Source organism: Meleagris gallopavo, chromosome Z (assembly GCF_905368555.1).
Source record: "Meleagris gallopavo chromosome Z, MGAL_WU_HG_1.1, whole genome shotgun sequence".
NCBI lineage: Eukaryota > Metazoa > Chordata > Aves > Galliformes > Phasianidae > Meleagris > Meleagris gallopavo.
Window position 1 is genome coordinate 44,939,390 of NC_139435.1, and position 22,984 is coordinate 44,962,373.

Below are 22,984 nucleotides of genomic sequence, written 5' to 3' on the forward strand. Positions count from 1 at the left end.
AGAAGCACTGTGAAAGTGAAAGCAAGGCTCAGCAAAACGACTCTTAATAGTCTTACAGTAATCAGAATGCCAGGTCCTCAAGCATATACATACATATACACAGGAGCGCAGCAGGAAACATTGTCTAACCTGTTAAATATATCATAGAAATCACTGAGTGTCCCAAGTTAGAAGGGACGTATGAGGATCATCTAGTTCACCTCCCACAGATGTGTTTTACAAACAATACCGTTGCCTGAAAAGAGAGTCTCAGCCAGTGAGAGACATTCAATATTTTCAGAAATACACTTTCTTAAATTAAAAAGTTAGGAGGTTCGAAAACAACAGAGGAGAGGGACATCGTTGCTTGCCCAGGGATGAGGTTCAGATTGCATAATTTCAGACAGAGAAACTAAGCATTAAATGAGAACTTATTCCCTGGGCATCCTCTGTACTCAATGAAGGCAGACAAGTACCAACAAACATCAGGAGAATGCACACCTTCTAGAAGCTTATTTTATGATTGACTGAACTACCCAGAACAGATACAGGCTGAGCCCAGAACGGCTTGAGAGCAGCTCTGAGCAGAAGGATTTGGGGATGTCAGTTGATGAAAGACTCAACATGAGCAGTCAGTGTGAGCTTGCAACCCAGAAGGCCAACAGTATCCTGGGTTGCATCAAGAGAAGTGTGGCTAGCAGGTCAAAGGAGGTGATTCTGCCCCTCTACTTTCCTATCATGAGACCCCACCTGGAATACTGCGACCACTTCTGGGGCCCAAACACAAGAAGGACATGGAGCTGCTGGAGCAGATCCAGAGGAGGGCCACGAAGATGATCAAAGGGCTGGAGCACCTCTTCTAAAAGGACAGGCTGAGAGAGCTGGGGCTCTTCAGCCTGGAAAAGAGAAGATTCTAGGGGGACCTTATAGCACTGCCACTATCTGAAGGAGCCTACAGGAAAGCTGGGGAGGGACTTTCTGTAACACCATGCAGTGGCAGAACAAGGGGAAATGGCTTTAAACTGGAAAAGGGGAGATTTAGACTAGATATAAGGAAGAAATTCTTTACTGTGAGGGTGGTGAAACATTGGAACAGGTTGCCCAGACAGGCTGCAGATGCCTCCTCCCTGGAAGCATTCAAGGTCAGGCTGGATGGGGCTCTGAGCAACCTGGTCTAGTGGGAGGTGTCCCTGCCTATAGCAGGGGGGTTGGAACTACATCATCTTAAAGGTCCTTCCAACCCAAACCATTCTATGATTCTATGATCCTCCAGAGCTGCCAGTCTCTATTCAATGCTTAGTTTGACTTCATTCCTAACTTTCGCATTGGCTGAATTTGGGCAAAACAAATTCCATACAGTGGAATAAAGATAACCTAATAGATGTCTGGATAAACTGATTTCTTTATTGTTACTACTGATCTAGGCTGTCAGCTCAAATGAGATCATATGCACATGCAGCACCAAAGGAAAGGAGGCACAGATGAGGCCTTCAGAGCAACTCACCCTACAGGAGCTGCTGCTGTCACTGTAGATCTGGAATCCAGCACAGAGGATTTCACTTCTGCAGTGTTCAGAAGAAGGTGGCACAGATGTCAGGGTTACTGATTTTACAGCTACTATGTATGGTTCACTGCAGTGCAAGCAGAAAAATGTAATTTTTTTTCAAAAATATATTTAAAAAATGCATGTAAAGGACCACAACTACAGACTACACATTTTTTTTATTAGATGTCATTTTTATATTAAGGCAAGTACACTCCTGTATGCTTAAAACATGCAAAAAAGCTCATTTATCTTGAAAATGCTTTGTAACAGACTTCAATCACGAGGACTTGTGTGAAAAGTCAAAGAATGATTGTGTTGTGTTTTTTTGTTTATTTCCCAATTTCCCCAACTGCCCATGAACCAAGTTTACAGCATCAGGGCCTTAATTCTGAGGGGACATGGATATGGCCCCAGCAACGACAAACCAAATCCACTTCCCAGATGTGCAGAAAAGAACTTAAGCAAGGTACAGAACAGAAGAGATGTACCATTAACATGAAGAATTACAGAATATAAGAAGTTATAGTGAAAATAAAGAATAACATACACAAAATAGACTAAACAGTCCCATTTATCCATGTTTCATTACGCAGGAGCAAAAGGAAATCTAATGAAAAAGAAAAATCAATCTGCATTAAATCAATCAGCAGACTTCTTTAAACAACATTTAGTAGCAACATTTTCTGACACAATAAATGTATCACACTGAGGTATCGGTGAAGTCCAAGCATTTCCCTAATTCCTCCAGAATTACATTAAATATGACTATAAAGTAATTTAAAAAAAAAAAAACAAGCTCTCAATTATGTACTTCTGGATCTGGACATGCTTTGCCAAGATGCTGTCTGAAACTCTGGCCTGTTTTCTCTCATGATACACCACACCTGAAGAATCATTATCAGAGAAGCAATGCTAGAATATGCTAGAAATCTGAGATGCTTTGAATTCACTTGATTGCACATCCACTTTGCAAAATAGATCTGGCTGTGCAGTCTCAGGTATCAATGTATATTTTAAATAAGCCACTCATCTGATTTTTCTTAAGAAATTAAATATCTTGGCCATCGAATAATAGGCATGGTGAAGGTCAGCAGTAATTCAAACTATGGGTCCAAAGCTCACAGCTCAACTTGAAGTTCTGTGCTCACCTGGGCTCAAGAGGTTGCCTTCGAGACACAAGAATCACAAAGTCCCTGGCCTGATGGCCAGTAATGGGTGGAGGTGGTGAGGTAATGTAATATATTTTGTCATCTTCACTCACAGCGTGTATGACTTCACAAGTTCTGCAAATGCATTTAGTACATGCATGTAGTACTTGTCATATATAGCAATGTCTCTTATGAAAAGTAACTGAACAACATGTATTCCAGCTTGAAATTCAATGTATAGTTTTCCTGCTGATGCAGAAAACATGACAGGAATACAGAGAGAAAATCTGAGTTCTAATGCAGTGCCTCACCTGATACAACATTTCTGGTCCACAAAACTGTGGAAAAAGTGCTGCAGAATGCTGGAGCAAGGTCTTAATAGCCCATATTTTGCATCCAAATAGGAATGAGATTAGCTTTCATACCATAATACTTGCTGACTGACCAAACATTGTCCACTTGACATATCACAGGAGTGACAATTAGGAAACATTAGCAAAATTTTATTCAAAGCTGTGTTCTGCTGCATTCAGAAAGGGCCACCCAGTAGGACATAATCTTCCTTGGAACATCACTATCTCTAAGTTTCCTGTACAAAAAAAGAAACCCCAGAATTTTCCTTTGCCCTGACAGTAACTGATTTCACTTCAGCCTCTACTGCCTCAGCAATAAATGCCACAATATTAGGGTTCCATTTTCACTAGTAAATTTGGCTTCATTACAGCTGTAAGAACCCAAAATTCTGGCAGTACATATGGAAAAGCAACAACAATTTTCTTCAGATTTCATTTTTTTCAAGCCATTAATGTGGTAGAAAATGCCAAATTTTAAATAATCATATACTTTCACTTATTTTCACTCTGTAATAAAAATATTCCAAGACAAAATAATTAACTGATAAAGCCTCTACTTTAAGAAAACATTTACCTACTTAAACTAGTATCATATAAATTCAATTGCCTCTGGTCATCATTCTACACAATGTAAGGCAAATTAAGAAAACACCTTTCACAGATATTGTGAAACCCATTCAGGCACAATTTGGAAGATATTACTTCCCTTAAAATGTGCATTTTGAAGATCTTAATTTCTGGCATTCTCACTTTGTGTGATGAAGCTAAGCATCAGCATCCCAAAAAGGACAAACACAAAGGAGTTTTCATCTCTGTGTTACTTCTCACAGTGTCTACCATATATGAACATCCAGTTATATCAACCTTCTTGTTAACCCTTCTAATCTACAATTATCTAGGCATGGAATTTTGTTCATTTTTGTGAAAAGTAACCTCTGTCCCAGCTTTTCTGATGGGCCAGGGCAAAGTTATTTTTAAACTAGGTTTTGGAGAAATTAAATTTGGTTTTTAAGGGAAAAAACCCAATCCATATTTTGACTAATGAATCTTTAATGACAACTTCCTACAGCAATTTAGTCTTAATTAGGTAGAAAAGTGTCAACATCTCAAAAAATATGTGTCTTGGAAAAGGTTAGTTGTGAGTGGATTTGAGCAGTTTTAAATAAAGGTAAGTTCTTACAAGAAATGTTTGTCCCATTGCTGGCGGTATGTGAAGTCAGACAAAAGGGAGAAAGCTACATGTGATGCTGTCTTCACTTGCATTTCTACTTTGAGTGACAAGACATCACCGTCCTCATGGGTCCATATTTTTATCTGAAAAAGTTAACAATGTATTAAAAACACGATTAATTTTACGGTACAATACAGCACAACGTAACATCGAGTACACTGACAGCACAGTGACATCACACAGTTTTAACTGCATCAAGGTAGAGATAATTCCAGATATTGCAGATTTCAGAGTAGCATCCACTGGATGGGACACTGGTGAGCAGAAGCAAGCTGGAGTGAGGCCAGAGTAGATGAGATGAACTGGGCATCCTTGCATTATACGTGAGGCAACACAGGTTTCAGCAAAACAAAATAAAACAACCAACTGCTCTCACTGCCTCTGGGATTTTGGAACATATCTAGCAACCCTTGGCACTAAAGCTTTGGAACCTTATCTAGAGACATCCAAATGGAAGCAGATTTTTTGAAAAGCAGTCTCTGTGCTTAATAGAGATGGTTTTAGACAATATATGAATTCCCTACTTCCCTGAGACATCTCTCCAGCCTATGAAGTACAGCAGCTTGTCTTTAAAAGACACGAAGTTGGAACAGGTAGGTAGTACAGTTCAACTACTGCAGTTCCCTTCGTCCACACAAATCAGTCACACACAGTACACCAAAACATGATTCAAAATGTGTTTGTGCCTGCACTGTCCTATGCTTGCACAATATTGTCCTGATATTTTGGGTCTATATGTCTGAACCCTGTCAAGGAAACTCAAAAGAAAGAACTTGTATAAAAATAGTACATACAACTCTTGCCCAAGAATGGCCTGGGTGTTCCACAAACCCTGTAAAATGGAAAAAGATGAGCAGGAGAGAAATATTATAACTGTTAATATTAGATGTGTTAATTTCTTTTTCATATCCTATAAAGTTTTAACAGATTTTCATTTGTTAGTGATACAAAATTCAAGCTTCATATCTCTGCTGCTCTTTTTGCCAAGTTAAAAATTAAAAGTCCATGGGTTTACTGAGCATTCATGCAACACAGACTCTATGTGCTCATCTATTTTCACGTTTTAGAACAGGGGAAAAAAAAAAAACCCAAAAAGTAAGCCAGCAAACAAATCATACACTCTTCAAGACTTCAGACTCACAAAATAAAGTGCGAATAGCAGCTGTTAAAACTTCGCTCAGTAAATTGAATACTGGTAAGGACAGCATGTTATACAGGCCTACAAGTCTTGTGGCTCTGTTAATGAGCTCACAGTGCCTCCTTCTACTTTCAAAACCACTCAGCCAACCTGGGGTCACTCCAGGGAAAAATGAGAATACAGATGGACACACTGCTTCAGAATATGCGTACAGCAATATCTCAACTCAGAACACTGTTCAGTCTTTGACAATCTTGTTTCCCCTAATACGACTGTCTTCATGTACAGCACTGATCAGCAGTACCACCTGATTTCTATGGAAACATGATGTAAAGTTCTGAGAGATATGGTTTCGTAAGGGATATTCCTACTGTCAATATTTATAGAAGTGAACATGAAACTGCAACAAATGACCACACCAACAGTTCCTAAGACAAAAAAGTTTCATTACCTGAAGTAGCAGACGGCCTTTCCTAGGACTGCACCTGTATCAACATTTAGTTAACTCAAGCACACATCTAAACATGATGAAAGGAACTATACAGGTTATATTCAAGACTGGTTTCATTCACATTTCTTTTTTGAAGAGCAAATCTCATCCACCTGATGGGTTGAACTGGAGGTAATCACAGGCAGGTATGGGGAGAAGTATACCCTCTTCTTATTGCTGACTTTTCAGCAGGCCGCATTATGCCCGCAAGTGGATGTTAAGTCGAAGTGTCCTACAACCAGAAGGAGGATTACCGCATTCATCCCAGAAAAAAATGGTACTGTGCTACCCTGGATCCTTGCCACTTCTCTAAGGAATATGTAATCACTGATGATGCCAAATTATGCAGAATGGCCCAGGAGAATGGGAATGGATGGCTGCTCTCTGTCCACTGACAGCATCAGCGTGCTGCCTGAGCCAAGATTTTGTTGGCTTTAACATACATACTTCAATTAGTTGAATGAGCAGCTAGAAAAAGCTGCTCAAGATCTTCAGTCAGAAAATACCTGTCTCAGAGGCAGTTCTTATCATCAGGACTATTTAAAGAAATCCAAAATGGTGAGAAAGTTCCAAACTGCATCAGTATCACTAGTATTGGAAGGTATTGTCGCTTGCTGACAGAGGAATCACATCATGTTTAAAATCAGATCATGTTTAAAATCAGATCATGTTTAAAATGCCATTTGGAACATATGCTTTTTTTTCTGCAATTAAGTCGTTTCATCATTTGCTGCTAGTTCTATTACAGATTTCAGGCATTTAGGATTGAGAAAGAAATTGAGATTCTGGCAGTTCCAGTGGAAGCAGAAAGAAGTTTTCACTTGGATAATAATAAAGCCTTAGCAGAGTTCTGAAAATAATGCCCAGTGTCTCCATCTGCCTGCTTCTCCACCACAAGTGCTGTCATCTGTGCGGTGTATCTACTGATGGTTTTTAACTACTGGAACAAACATGCCTACAGAACTAGCAGTTTTGCCACCACTGAGTACGTTCTCGTTTATACACATACTCTTACATCAGCTGTATATTCACCAGATGTAAGAATCAGTACTGAAGTTTCACAGACTGCAACATCCAGGAGGCAAGACTAACAGTTTGTAACAGTCTCTTCTTGCCCCAGAACACCTCTGAATCTGCATGATCTTTAAATAATCTGCTACTCACTAAACATATTTCAGAAAACAAACCTTAACAGATTTTTCTCCAAAGTTTTCTTGCTGTTTTTCCAAACAGGATAATCTCAACTTAAAACCAGCTCATACAAGATGTCTAAGAAATTCTGGCTTATGACATCAGTCCTAACAGTAGAAGTGATTTGCTGCACACTTCAGCATTTTTTTAATAGGAAAAATGTAGGAAAATAGACACCTGACAGGAAAAATGCATAGAAAAAGATCAAATGATCTCCTGAAAAGACAGAGATTAAAAAATATGGTAAATATACTGCTGCCACTTGCCAAATGGCAATAGTCAATTAAACCTACCTGAACATAATGTCTGGTGCTTAGAAATATTTCCCAGGCTATAAAGCTGGCAAAGGCAGCATATTACAGACTGCTACACATACTACTGATCATTTTCTTCATGAGAATCCTAAAAAATCCTCAACAGCACTACCTACACATGGATGTCCAAGCTTGGTGTTTTACTAGAATCAAAGACTGGCAAAATCACAGTACTTCACTTGTGCCAAAAAAAAACCTTTAGAGAGAGATGCAGTTTCAGTTGTATTTTCACACTCTCCTCTTGCTCAAGCCCAACCATGAATTCCTGTACGCCTTTTCTGTAGAGATCTCAAGTTCTTCGTTCACTAGTCATGCACTCTAACAGACTTCCATGCCACTTTCAGGTTGAACAATGCTCTGGACAAATAGCTCTGCAGCCTTTTAGGGTAACTCTGGAAGTTTTGTTTTTCAATTCTAGCCAAAGTAAAATCAAACACTGCCAAGCCAATGCACTTGCTTGCAAATGTAAATCCTTGTTTTTCTCCACTCATCTCTTACAGAGAAACTTAACTAAATGGTCATGCAGCTGTGTGCTTACAACCACGTACTTACGTTATTCAGTGTAGTGGTTACTTTCCATCCCGTTTTTGCTGCCAGGTATGTCAGTGTAGCTATGTTGCTGTAACTCATATATGCCTGAAATTTAAAATATATTTCTAAAAATGAATGGTAAAAGTACAATACTCCAGAAATGAGATGATCCTTTTTTTAATCATTACCCTTGAACTGCAAAAAAATGTACATTTTCCCATAAGAGTTTCCCTTCCAGAATATACAGTCCAGCAGTTTCTGAATTAAATATTTTCAGTAGCGAGAATATGCGCTCACGTGGCTGATGGCAAAATAACCTTAATTGAACAATTGCAAACTACCACTTTGGGCTTCTTCAATTACAAATCACTGCAGTGAAACTGTGACTACCCAGAAGTTAATACAGGTAACCTCTGAGACTGCTAAATTAATGGTTTTGTCCGTCTTTCTTCTAACTAATTAAAACCTACTGGAAAATTAACCTCCCCATTGCTATCAAGCTGTGGTCTACCATGGCAGTTGCTTTACAAAGCAGGCTCAGAACAGAGAAAGCACAAACATATCTATTATTTATGCATGACTACACTGGATAGAGCTCTCTTTTAAGCTCTGTAAAAAGAGAACAGAGCTTCAGAGTCTTTAATGACAGGTTTTAATTTAATATCAAATAAATCTAAGTATCTCATTTTTAGCAGTGAGTGCATAGTTATGTTTATTGTCTTGCAGAAAACAAATGCTTTGCAATATTAAGATTCCATACACAGAGATTCCACTGTTAATAGCAAATCACCTCCTCGATTATAATTCTCAATTATTTATTTACTTCGAGATGTAATAGAAAAAGATCTTGAAAATATTTCTGGGAGCCACTGAAAATTTAAATGCAGTGAAAATTTAACTACAATTCCATGCTGAAACAACATTTTGGGTATGCTCAAATTCACCTAAGCTCAGATTCACCACTTTTTATTTTATGGCACTGGCAGATTCTATGGCCTTGAAATTCCAAGTCAGAAAACACATACTACTTTAGGCAGAGAATCTAGGAATGAATACATTTTCATCTTTACTTCCGACAGAAGTGAAGTTTACCTTATTTCACTGTTCACCTGTCTGTTTGTATTGCCAGGTCCTTCCCCCAGCTCACTAGACATAATAAAACCCCACAAGTTCTTTGACAGTTTTTTAAAAGAGAGGCACACTGGGACATAAATCTTCAGGAGACCTGTCTTCATTACAGCTCTGCTACTTTAGGGACTATCTGGTAAAAGATTCCATCTTAGAGACACATTTTATGTTCTGTACAAAATTTACATCAATAGCTAAGCACCTTTTAAGAATAAAAGAAAGCTCATTTTATCACAAGCTTACTGATTCTTCCACGAATAACACAATACTTCGGTAGAGCAGGTACAGTGTGGAAACTGACAGGGTCTGTAAAACTCTTTTACGCACTCAAAAAGTGTACACTATTTTATTCAGGTAGAGGGTAGGACACAATCTAAAGATCACCTGGTTGCTTTTCTCCCACAGATCATAAGGTTTGTCTTCTGTAGCAGACAGCGTGTATTTTCTAAAACAAAGTTAAAAGAAAAAAAGCAGAATGAAACTGTTATTTACACTTTTTTTTTTTTTTTTTTTTTTAATATATATGCCCATATCAACCAGTTCTATAGGGTTAAGCGTCTTCCAAATGCTTTACAAGTATTTTACCAATTCCTGACTGCAGGACAGGTTTGTGTAACTCTTTTTTTTTTTCCTCAAAGATCATGGGGGAGACAAAAATAACCCCAAGAACAAAATGCCTATGGGATGAGTAGCCCTTAATAATTTGATACAACTAAGGCAGAACAGTCTGGATAGTTAAGCAACATAACAGTTATGTTTGAGCAGACTGAAGACTTCTTAACAAATTATCACATTTTAGCGGACATACTGAAAATGAGTTTCCAAAATCAAATTTTCCCTGTTGTTCAACTGTACCTGGCTAGTCGAATTCTCTTTCGGGCAATAGCTCCATGGTATCGTCTCACACCGTCCTTTACAAAGTCAACCAGACAATAACACATCTGATTATTTTAAGGGACACACGTGCATACAAAACAAATAAATAAACAGACTAACTAAAAAATATAACAGATGGACAAACGCCATGAACGCATTATAATTATATAAAGAACTGTACTCCATATGTTGAACTTTCCCCAGATTAATCTGATTCAGTGGTTTACTTTTGACTTGACAAGATTTCCTTAAGTTACAAAATCAATCCAATTAAAATATCATATCACAGCAGCATACTCCTAGCACTTTTGTCCTGATGCAGGGGCAGCCACGCAGTGTACCACAATACATTCTACTCCTTCTAAAATGTGGCACCTAACAAAATGAAACTGTCAATCCAACTCACCACCATTTAGTGTTCAAAGCATGCCAGACATGTGGAAGAATTTCTGTTTCAGTGCACACTGACCTAGGGCGTAGAGCAAGCACAGTGCAAAAAGATGTGCCTAGCCTTTCAAGGCAGCAGGTCTTTCCCTTCCATTACTACTGCTCTGCCAGGGAGTATTTTTGTTCTGAAGCATGGAAGTGACCCAAGAACAAAAACTGAACCAAACTGCTCAACAGGACTCATCACTCTGAAGGATCTAATACTCTGGAAAGAGCTTTTTGTTTCCCTTAAAGAGCTGAAATGCAGCTTTTACTAGAATAAGCAGAATCTCTGGATTAGTGCATCTCAGCCTTTCTTATATTACAAACTAATAATTTCAGCTGCCATGTTCAGTCTAATAACCACTGAAGTTTAAATAGCCTTTCCATTTTTCCTAGACTTGCTTGTTTGACTGTGTGGGAAAGGGTATAGATCTTCTTATCCTGACGGTCAATTTGTGGATGCCCCCTCTAAGCCAGGTCTTTTAGGGAAGTGCTGTTCTACTGGCACAAGTTAAGATGCTGTCGGCTATTTTTCCCTATTTTTTAAAAGAGTAGGAGTCAGTCTTTCCTCTGGAAACAGTCCAAGAGTGAAGTGGGAGTGAACCTTATGACTTCACCTAATACACTGGATACTGGATAAACACTTGATGTTTGAGAATAATTTCATTTCTGCCTACACTGGTTTCTAAAAATCTCATTAATTTGAGCATTTATTAACGAGAGGTGATAACAAATAATTCAAGAACAGTGCTTGTATTGCTCTCATTGCCTGGTGAACCTCTCTCAGGGAAACACATGCTTCTGTTTCCACACCAAAAGAACTAGAAAGCCTGCCCGTGTCATGAGATTTGATTCCCAAAGTTTTCCTACTAACTCTATTTCTCATCTTCCTTAAGAGTTTTTAAAAATAAGAATCATTTAACATTTCTAAGCTTCGCCAGTTTCTTGCTATCTGGGCATCTTCTACAGTCACTGGAGACTAAACAGGAAAAGTGGAAAATATGCACACCAGATACTTCTTCTCTCTTCATTCCCTAACTACAGAAGTTCTAATGATGACTACCCTCAAATGCACTTGTCAGTTTTGGATGTTTAAAGTAATGATCAATTTTGCAATCAGAGGTAAACACTTCATTTTGTATGCTCTGTATGCTGCAGGAAGAAGCATTCCAGTGCCTTATTTAGACCTTCCTTTCCCAACAAGTCTACAGTGGCCACTTGTGTGAAATGCAGTGTGCTAAGCAGGACCATATAATTCCATGCATACATTCATTCTAGTATAAGGATAACAGCTGACCTTAGTAACAGGTCTGATTTTGGGGAAAGTGAGCAGCTCGCCTTTGTCATTCACAGAGTTAAAAATGAGAAATGCACTGTTAATATGCCGTGCTTGGTTCTTGATCCATTCTTCACAATTATAAGCCTCGACGCGGACACCAACCTCCACACTGAAATAAGAGCTCAAATTAATCACTGAACTACCACAGGTGATGCAAAAGTAGCCCTCAGATAAGTAAGAAGGACTGTTGAACACTTTCCTGTGTTCACAAAGCTGTACTCAAATACTTCCTGCAGGAAACAAACAAATTATTCTGTATGGACAGATGCTTTTCAGAGATAAATAATAAAATAAAATAAAATAAAATAAAATAAAATAAAATAAAATAAAAGGTGACACTAGACAAATAGAATGAGTAAAAAGCAAATAAATTGAGCTAAATAGCAAAATTTAATCACCAGTGAGAAAACTGAGCAAAAATTAGCAGGACAGAATTTATTTTACATTCACCAGAAGCATAACATGAAGAGGCTACCTTCCTGTATGCAGTGACCAGGGCATGAGAGTAGCCCTGAAGACAGGAATCTGGGAGCTCTGGTGACAGGAAAGTAAATGTGGGCCAGCAGTGTGTCCTGGCAGCCAAAAGGGCCAACTGTACGCTGGGGTGGATCATGCACATATATAAGCACATATGTATAGATACATCTCTCAAAATTCCATTTGAAAAATACTTCATTCAGTAAGGCAAGGCCAACTACTAGATAAAAATCTGAAGCATGCAGTTAGGCAGGTGCTGGAGAATTCAAGGAATAAGTATATGAAGAGCTTTACCTATTTTGAAATGTATTGTTCACAACTGCATTGAAGACAAGGCGGTCACCCACAACAGATGGACCCCAGAACTTAAACATATTGACAGATTTCAAGATGGGATAAGAATGACAAAGGCGACTGAAAAAGAAAAAAAGAGGCAAATTATCCAGTCATATTAAAGAACCACCTTTGTTAAGTCTGAAGTCAGCAGTGATTAAAGTATACTCCATAACTCACCAAAATACAGTTAAAGTGTTCAGCTCCAACAGCATTTAATTCAAGCTTCAAACATAATACTACTACCTATGTTACACTGTTTCATTTTCAACACACTTTACAAACACTGATTAATTCTCACTGTTTGTTATTACTTTATTTTGGTACCAGACTACGAATACCTTGCCTTCAGAGCTACGCAGTACCTTACAAATAATTTCATTAACTTCTGCATTACTGCATGGGTAGTAGGATGATGCTCAAGATGCAAAAATGCTTAATCATAAAGCCTTTAAGCAATGAAAGAAACCTGAACAGAAATGATGACCTACTCTTGTCAATACATTTTTGCTTTTTTGTCAAATGTTTTCTGCTCATTTTATATAAATAAGAATAAAAAGCTACTAATAAAACCAATTGCACATATATAGTTTTAATTAGCGCACACAGTGGTGTAGCAAGATGTTCATTCAATTCCTTACCAATACAGAAACCCTGAACTGTTTAGTTAAATAATAAAAATTTAAAAGGATTCTCTTTTCTGTGTCCAGTTCTATAGAGCTCTTTTCTTATGTCAGACTCGATACATACTGTATTCAACTACATGCTGTCAGGTTAAGGTGAGTTGTTTTGTTCGTTTTTTTCAAACTGCCTGTGACGTTTTATGGTAGAATTTTTCTGGTGTAGTACTGAAGATTGCACTCTTTACATGTGCGCATAAGCACAGCTTCTCTTTGAGCCAGGGCACCAGAGGAACAGATACCTATCAATCCAAGCTACACTGCTAGAATAATTTTGCCACACTGTGTCATCCACAATAAGGAATTCCAACAACCTAACATTTCTCTGACACGTCAGAAAAAAATCTGCAGGCCGCAGCTGGAGTACTATGTCCAGTTCTGATCTCTACAGCGTAAAAAAGATGCAGATGGATTGGAAAGGGTCCAAAAGAGGAGCACAAAGATTATCAAAGAATGGAGAACCTATCCAGTGAGAAAAGACTGAAGAAATTAAGTCTCTTCACCTTACAGAAGACTGAGAGAGGAACCTCATCACAGCATTCCAGCACTTACAATCCAGCTACCAAGGTGACAGAGGTTCTCTTCACAAGGAGCCATACTGATAAGACAAGGGGCAACAGGTATAAGTTGTACTGGAGAAGTTTTTATCTTTATAAAAGAAACAATTTTTTTTTGCAACAAGAATAATCACTGCAACAACGTCCTCAGGGATATGGTGACCTCCATCACCAGAGGCTTTCAAGATGTATTTTGGACACAGCACTAGATAACCTCCTCTAAGCTATCTTTTCCCATAACAGCTAGGATCTGAGGATTTTTTGAGGACCCCACCAACCTGGAATGCTCCATGATTCTACTGAGTTTAAGAGTTTGTGGAATTTAAGAGCGAAGGTGGGGGAAGAAGCGTCTAGTTTGCAAGCTCCCTAGGGTGGGCAAAGTGTTTGTTTCTTCAGCAGTTCTAAGTGTAGTAAAGGCCCCACTGTTGGCAGACATTACTTTGTATCACACGAACACTATACACGAATGTCACTCACGTTCACACTCTGCTCAATTCCCATATATGTGTGCTAAAGTTTTCAATTAAGAACTGCAGATGCACATCTGAGACAAGATTTCCATTGTGCAGTTTTTATACTTAAAAATACAGTTTTGGAGCATTCCTAGCTTTTAAGTCAATTCCACTCTGGAAGCTAACATTGGAGAAGCTAATGTTCCAGTATTGTTAAATGCACACAATTATCTGTTGCTAATTAATTGACTGGTACATCTTTTTAATAGACTAAGACATTCAAATGACTTTGTATTTTCATTAAGAATAACTTGCTCTTCTGATTTAAAACATTCAATAGTTATCTCATTTAGAAAGTTCAAAATAACGCTGCAAATACAGTATTATTGACAATAAAAAAAGTAATAAAACAGAAATTTGGCCTAAATATGCTGTTTTTCCAGGAAAGCTGTGGCCTGAATACTTCTGGAAGTTTGAGACATAAAAGTGACTAATCTGGCTCAAACTAATATTTGGATGGCTTTACTACTATCTGTAAGATTTTCATCTATCATCCAGGCAAAAAAGAGGGAGGAGAAGGTAAGTAACCTTTCAAATGTCCCTACAAATTTACTTTTTCAAGTGTTAGCCCTCCTGCTCTATTTCTCTGTCAAAATCTGTGGCCACAGCAATACCTAAATGACAGCTTCAAAGGTCACATCTAATTACAAGTGGCCTCAGAAAAGGTTTCTAGGAAAACTAGCTGCTTCTCAAGCAGAAATTACAGTATCACTGTTTTCAACCATCCTTTGTCATCAGTTACTAATCTTGAAATGTCATCAGTTATTAATCTTGAAATTTTCAACACGACAAAGCATGTTTGACATTCATTATTCCAATGAAAATATTTTCAGTACTTGCTTTGCTGATGTTTCCCTTTACTTTATTATTCTCAATAGGTTAAACTTATCAAATGAAAACAAGCAAACATTTTGGGTCAAATTATGGTACAAATCTGAAGCCTTTGAAGCCAATGAATGTAATTACACAACAGTAGGTAAGGTCAGTCCATTTTCATGTTAATAAAACAAGCAGTTCTAACTAAGGAAAGCACATAGGGTGTGCCAAAAATAATGCCTCTTATTTATTTCCAGGGAAACTACCACAGATACAAACCGTACAACAACATTACTTGACAGAGAGAATCCTCAGCTACAAAACACCATTTCTCAACATAGTCAACATGCATTTTCAACAGTGAGTGCATGCAGCTCTCAGAACAATCTGCATAGGCATCTGGAACATGGTTTGACCTTCACATTGCTGTCATCACTGCTGAAAGGCACCACCCACCCCTCACTATGCTCAAATCTGGCTGGTTTCTATAAATGCTCAGAAAACGTCAATAAATGTCAGTGGGTGTCATTTTTTTCCACATGGAGGAGCTCACACACTTTTACTTCATATGCACTTCCATGTCAGATGTTCCTCTGCTGCCATCTGTCGCACAGAAACAAAATGTAACAGTATTGGCAGGAAGATTCAACATCTACTGCCCTACCACCAACATCTGTCTCTGGTGACACGGGCCAACATAATGAAATATGAGGCATTACTTTCAGAGCATCCTTCATAGATTCCTATCAGTACAACTACTATCTCCAAGTCAGAAATACATGAATTATGAATGGAAAAGTAATTTAATTATTAAAGTTAAAAAACAAAAACAAATCTAACATCCCTACAGTGAAATAGGTCACTTGGTATGCAAGAAGAATTGAAACTGAAATTCAAGGGTTGCTTACAAAGAAGCTCTGTATACCATTCAAGAACAAAGAGGAAGATAAATAACAGTTCAAATTCAGAGAAGAAGAATTTAATGACAATATGGCCAGGCCATAATGACAAGCAATGCTAGACAGTGTCACAAAAATATTTTGTACTTATTATCTCAATATGTCAAAGCAAATTACACTACTGAAAATATCAGAACCCACAGAATGTGGGACTCAAAGGCTAGGTGACTTGTAGAGGTTAAGCATCTATTCAGTGTGTGCATCGATAAAAAGAACCTGGTTCTTCTGATTCTTCTTCCCTGACTTATTCTTTCCTCTGGTAAGGATTTGTAGACCACCATTTAGAAGTCTCTCTATTTTTGGCTATCCATTGATATAGAGCCAGTATGAGTTTTATTAAGACTTAACGACTGCCACTGCTTTTAAAACACTTCACCAACCACAAGGAGGGTGGGATTCTATTCCTATTCCTAATGCTGACTTTCTGCAGGGAGTTTCAGGCAAATAATATAGCCTCTTTTGCCTTAGGGCCTGCATGGGTGTAACAGAGTGAACAAAACACGACTCTAACAGTAGTGTGGCATGCTGTGGTAAATGTACCACATAAACTGCTTAAAGACCTCCTGCAATCTTAAGAAGAAAAGGCAAGCAGATTTGGATCTGCTTTTTTCACATCATAAATCCCACTGAAACCCTAAATATCAAATGGGAGGAATACATCCACTTAGAAACATATACAAAGACTATGATGAAGAAAGTACCTTGCTGAAATATTTGCTACTGTCTCCATCCAAGCCATGATCTGACCACCAAAAGTGTTTCCATGATGGTTTGCATGAGGAGGTTGGACAAGCTCAATACTCTGTACATGAGTAAGGTCAGCTGAAATCGCATCTTCTTCTTCAAAAGTATCTGAAATATAGCAGCAATGTATAATGAATTATTTCAGCTATTAACTCTGATAGCCAAAAGAAAGATATTCCCAGTTACTGAAGTGTGCCATTTGCCTCAGATACACTCGAAAGGAAAAATGAAAAAAGGGATACAGGGGAAAACCTCTGTTCTTTCTAAGGGCAGAAAGATAGTGATGATTTGTTCTGTTCTACCATTCTAGCTAGAGCTGGTGGATGGTGGATGGTGTAGTCCTAGGTCTATGACTGACAGCACAGCGATCCTTCCTTCCCAGGCTATCTTCTCTGAAGATGCTGCATCAGAAGCAATAACTGTGAAGCTTGGTTAGTAGAGAACACTTACAGCCAAATGTCAGAGTCTGTGCTTGCTTTATTCATGATTGCTATGTGTAACTTCTAATGGATACTGTTAAAACTGTTTACCACTTATTCAAATACTTTTCACAGATTTTGACCACCATGTATGATAGGCATCTGTGAAAATGTGTCTAAGTTGGAGTATTGCATGATTATTTCATAACCTGCTACTTACAAATTTTTCATTATTAGAAACAATATAGAAGGCATAAAATAAGGAAAAAAGACATATCTGAATTAATAATAACCTTCTGTTATTCAAGCATTTCCAATTCCACTTTCAAGTGACTGGTCACTTTGCTTTTTCAGTTATATTTTTAAAGAATGCTTTTAGGCATGAGACGATGTCAGTAATTTACTAAGTGCACATCTGTAATACTTGCTACTTGACCTGAACGGTACTTTTGAATTTTGCCCTAATTAACTGGCTTTATGACTATATAACTGCGTGGACACATTTGACTAAACAGAACTTTGGAACTGCTTAAGTTGTTTCATAACACCTATTCAGAAGACAAACTTCACTTTCTGAATATGCTACCTGGAAGCATCTAATGCAGTATTTTCTTCTCTCTTTCTCCTGTTATGCTCATTCTGCCTCCTGAAGTAGGTGAATTTGTGCTTACCATGATAAGGCCCTTCCAGGAAATTCTAGGCAAGACAAGGCAAAAACAGCATCTCTGATCTATTTTTCATGGGATTGCCACTTTCTGTGAGGCAATTATCAAGAGACAAACACTTTTTTTCTTGTATTAGTCTCTACACACTTATTAACTCAAGACTATAATTTGTATTTAAAAGATGTTTCATCTTTCCTTAATAAAGATACATACTGGCCATTGTTTTTATGTAGTTACCATTCAGAATTTCAAAATAAGAGCAGATTTCTTAAAAATTTGTTAGTAATTTCCTTCATTTTCTTTTACATAGCAACTTTGGAGTACAATTGCCTTTAAGAAAGGATATTTCTAGCAGACTTAAATATTAACTTGTTTCTTGTCTGAATTTTTCTAACTTGGTCCTGAGGAGTTTAAATTTTTTTAACCTGTTATAACAATTACATAATGAAGAATTCTCTGCATGTTGGAAATATCTCTCAGCAGGAACACAGTTCTCAGTGCTTTCTTCCACAGTCATACTCATGAATAGACTTTAACCTTCTTTCCACCTTATAATTAGTCTTGAGGACTTTATTACTGCATTGCAAAGTTCTGCATGGACTGTTAATCCTTACACATAAGAAGATCTGCATTTCACACGTATTCAACATGTGCTTTGCCTTTGGTCCTGCAATTTAAATCTGGAATTTCTGAAAGCAATACTATTATATTAGTGCAACTATCCAACACAGCATCACAAATCTGGCACATTCTTTACAATCTGACACCACCACCTCAAGAAGCTATACTCAAATGTATGAACTGCTCCATAAGTTATTTACTCCATGTTCTGTACTGACCATAGTAGTCACCATCTTTATTACTCTCCTGCATTAGGTTCTGAAAAACCTCTTGGTAGCCCAGTCGGATTCTTTTCCTTTCAGTAGCCAGGGCATGCTCCAGATGGTCTTCTGCAGACAGAAGCTTTACAGGTTCTAATTCAATCTGTACAAATTAAAAAAAAATAAAAATAAAAAAAGGCTCTTGATTCTACAATCATAGCATGCACTTTGAACTCAAAATACCATCAGCATTTTCTATAATCTTTTGTTATCAATTTTCGAAGATGACACATCTGATTAATACAAACAAGCACAGAGCCAAAGTTCAAGGGGTTCTGCATTATCTTTTCAGAGTCATTTGTTAAAACCCAATGACATTCTTTTAGCTTTTATAGGTACTTATCCATGATAACACATGCAGTTTAAATAAACAAACACACAAACAAATAAATAAGTAAGAAAAAAAAAAGACCTTAATATATCACTTGTGTGATTTATTTACAAGATCAGGCTCCAGAAACCTAAAAATAATGCACAGGCTCTGTAAAACAGACAATACCAATATTTTGCATCACGTGGTAGTGCTGCCATTATTTCTCAATCTTAGAGTCTTTACTCAAAATGCTTTTCTAGTTTTCTTGTCTCATCTCTGATCTTACTTGAGAGCTTCCTAGCCTTTTCCAAATATCTCAGCTGAAAGGCGGTGAATGTATGCTGTTGCTCTCTGCACAGCTTTGGCAACAATTGCTCAGGAAAAAAGGGCTTGTAAAGACTGTTCTTTAATTTCCCCAAGAGCTTAATTTCCAATAGAATTAGAACTGAAGTTTTAAATTCTCTCCAGGCAGTCCTGTCTTAAACCTAGTCATAGTTAATCATCACCAACTTAATCCTGAAATAACCTCTCTGGAAATTTGGGCAAAAGGTAAATGGGTTAATGCCATGGCTATGATCTCAAATGTTTAATAAACAATCTTTACTTCATAACATTTTAGTGCCCTCAGATTAACTAATTTAGCTATTAACCTGGAAGCTTTACTTCTGGTAAAAGTGTTCTGAACTGTTTCTTCAGCAAGTTGTCGTGTATTGTTGCAGAAAAGAAAAGAAATAGCTGGGGTCCTGGGCGGTCAGCTGGGTAGCAAAGATGCCAATGGCAGTAGGTTGGAACTGGGTGGGCTTTAGGTCCCTTCCAACCTAAGCCATCCTGTGATTCAGTGATTCTATCATTCTGTGACTACTCTCTACCAATCCCCACTCAATATTTTAAAAAGGCAGATGCATTTTTATAACACATTAACAGAGTCAAGAAAATGAGAAATGAAATATGGTTCTAGCAGTTTGTGTTACGAAGCAGACTACATATAAAGGAGTTTATTAAGAAGATGTGAAGAGTACACAGCCTCTCTTACAGGAAAATATCAGAAGAACAGTGCCTGCTGAGCACCGCAATGGGAAACAGGCTGAACAGTATACCATGACTGACCACTGAACATGTCCAGGGGGCTAGATACTGAGAAGAATAGACAACAGTGGCATGAAAGCTATTTAACATAAATGCTTAATAATTAATTTACACTGGAAGACAGCTTAAAAAATTTCTTCTGTCTGAAGAAGAAATCTCTTCAAAACAAGAGATTGTTTTGAAGAACAACCTCTTCAAAAGAGGTGAAGAATGAAAAAGAAAAAATAAATGCATGAACTCTCCCAATCCCTCTCATATATGTAAATCAGTTTCTGAAAAGGAGAGAGATGGTGCAGACTCAAAGGAATATTTCTTCCATGCATACATCTGCCAACACTGAGCCCTTGTAATGGCACCAGTTCTACTACACAAAGAGGAAAAAATTATAAAAAAGGCTAAGAATTTCAGAATAGTTGTGGAAAAAGCACTTTCCTTATTGTCAGGACTTTATACTGCTCTTTCTACTATTAAACAGAATAAACTCTTATCTGTGTTTTCCCATGTTTCACCATATAAAATTTGGAATATTTCAGAGAAACTTCGTCCCAACTTCAACCACAGAACAAAACAAAAAGAATACCTTTTCAGCACCAACTGGCTTGACTACATATGTTGCATATGCCACACTCACAATTTTTTCAACATTAGTCAAAATATCCTGCACTGTAACGTTGATGCCAACCTACAGGAAAGGAGGTAGTAAGACAAAGGGACAAAAAAAGTAATTACACCATTGTCAGTTGAATTCAGATAAAGCAGCACATTGTGTATCAAATTAATCACATCCTGTCTCTTGAACCTAAAGGAAGAACAAAAGTAAAAAGACTGATCTGCTATTACTGATAGAGCTCCAAACATTTAAGAATATCAGTATTCTCTGATCCCTGAAAAGTTTTTAGTATATGGATGCTTCCTATCAGTAACAGGGTAAAATAAAAAGTAGGACAGACACTTAGCTTATGGATATCTAATTACTTGTGTATCGTTTGGAGTTCTCATCCAAATCTACTATATGTATGAACAATTAAATCTTTATAAACATGCAGAACACTTGAAGAAATTCATTTGAACCTCTGAAAAAGGCCTGATGTGCATAAAACCTTCTGATGTTTTATTTTTAAATTGTGTTCTAAATTATTCTTCTAGAATATGCATAATTCCCATTGATATTAAGAAAAACTGGACTTGGGCAGAAGTCAGAAAAAATTATTCTTAGGCCTTAATTCTCATTTCAAGTGATTGGACAATGCATTATTACAATACGAAGAACATGCACCCCACTGAGAAAAATATGCCCATATCACAAGTTACAACTCCACATATTCAGTAGACCCTGGCTTTGATCCAAAGACTCCTTTGACTCTAATAGCTTAGGACTGGACTAACACCATCTATCTCATCCTGTCCATAATATCTGCCAAATATTCTAAGTCTTCAGGGTCTAGTTTCTACTTTGACATGGATTATTTAACAGGCAATATGGAGTTATAATAGTCTTATGAAACTAGAGTTTCATTAGGCAGTGCTGTTTTTTATAGATCTGTAGAAAGCACCTTCTGAAACTAGTAAGGTTGGGCCCTTGTTGTATTCCTCCTCCCATCTCTCTTCTCTGTACTTGAAGCATCATTATGTGGTTATACAAGTGGTAACCTCTTACCTCCATGCTGGTTTTGAATGCTCTGTTCACCTTCGCTTTGATGGTAATAACTTGTCCAACTCTGTTAAGAAGAGTAAAATCTTGTTATGGTGTGTAATCATGGCTGTGATGAGTTTGTACCTTCTACTGGCACTGTAAATGCAGTGCAAAATGTTAAGCGCAATTATTTGTAAGTCAGGCTTCAATAATACTCAACATCATGCTCAGTAATGATTTCAGTCACTCAGAAAACTGCGTAAACTTATCAGTTGGTATGCTCAGCACCCCAGTCCTTAAGACTAGAGTCTGCTTTTGCTCAAAGGCATATCTTGCCTCAAAAGTTATACCAAGTTACTGAGTATACCTACCTGCAAAACTGCATGGGATATGCTCTATATACATTCTCTAGCATACACATACATAAACACTAGGAAGTATTTCCGGTCTGTGCTCCATTCCCAAGTGCTCTTTTAAGTTTCTGAAGGATATGGAAGGAGTTTACTTTCTGTGTTTTGGATGTGCAGGGCTGCAGCAGGCCCCTTCTATCCTAGCAGCATGCTTCTGACAACTACTCCTCTTTTTCATTTGTCTACACAGAATATCTAAGCAGAATAATACATTTTCGTCTACATAAAATCAACTGGCTATGAGAACACATTCTTTCCTTACGGAACTTGTAAAATGCTTCTTATATACTAGGACTGATTCTTATTTCTAATATCCTGCTACTAGGCAAAGTTGAAAGAAGGCAGCCTCCTTAAGAGGCTCAGTAAGAGCTGTCTTATTGAGCCTTTTACTGATATGCATGGTGAGAACCACAGTAAAATAACAGGCCACTGACGTCATGGAAATCAGACTGACTTAAAGCTGCTAAGGATGCTGCACATCCAGAGTGCAGCAAGCAACATCCATGAATGCCAAATGTAGCTTGACAAAAATTTGCAACTTAAGAACTTGGCACAGTATGATCCCAGTTTATTTAAAATATATAATTTATTGTTTCTTCCTAATTTAATGAATAGGGTTTTGATGTGTAAAGGTATGCCTTTTCTTAAACTATTTCTCTTACTCCCAGAATTTCAAGCAAGTTGTTTTCAAACACTAAAACGGAAAATAAGAAACCTTTAAGCACCAGACAAGAAGAATGAATTTACATTGGGCATACAAATTTTCTCTTTCTTGTTCACATTCAAGAATACAAGTGGGATAGACA

At 37.5% G+C, this 22,984-nt stretch overlaps 1 protein-coding gene across 5 annotated transcripts in view; it reads right to left on the reverse strand.

Annotated features, from left to right (window-relative positions):
- ACOT12 (acyl-CoA thioesterase 12) overlaps nt 1–22,984 on the reverse strand; it is a 29,712-nt gene that overhangs the window by 728 nt on the left and 6,000 nt on the right. For 2 of the 5 annotated variants that reach the window (XM_010726089.3, XM_019610626.3), the window contains exons 3-14: nt 21,793–21,853; nt 20,716–20,817; nt 18,695–18,839; nt 16,729–16,879; nt 12,465–12,584; nt 11,652–11,802; nt 9,905–9,960; nt 9,434–9,494; nt 7,943–8,026; nt 4,207–4,340; nt 2,674–2,808; nt 1,484–1,610 (exon numbers count right to left, since the gene is read on the reverse strand). In XM_010726089.3, coding sequence (XP_010724391.2) covers nt 1,484–1,610; nt 2,674–2,808; nt 4,207–4,340; nt 7,943–8,026; nt 9,434–9,494; nt 9,905–9,960; nt 11,652–11,802; nt 12,465–12,584; nt 16,729–16,879; nt 18,695–18,839; nt 20,716–20,817; nt 21,793–21,853 — 1,327 coding nt within the window. The remainder of the gene's footprint in view (nt 1–1,483; nt 1,611–2,673; nt 2,809–4,206; nt 4,341–7,942; nt 8,027–9,433; nt 9,495–9,904; nt 9,961–11,651; nt 11,803–12,464; nt 12,585–16,728; nt 16,880–18,694; nt 18,840–20,715; nt 20,818–21,792; nt 21,854–22,984) is intronic. The other 3 variants (XM_010726091.3, XM_085212586.1, XM_085212587.1) reach the window with 3 other exon arrangements.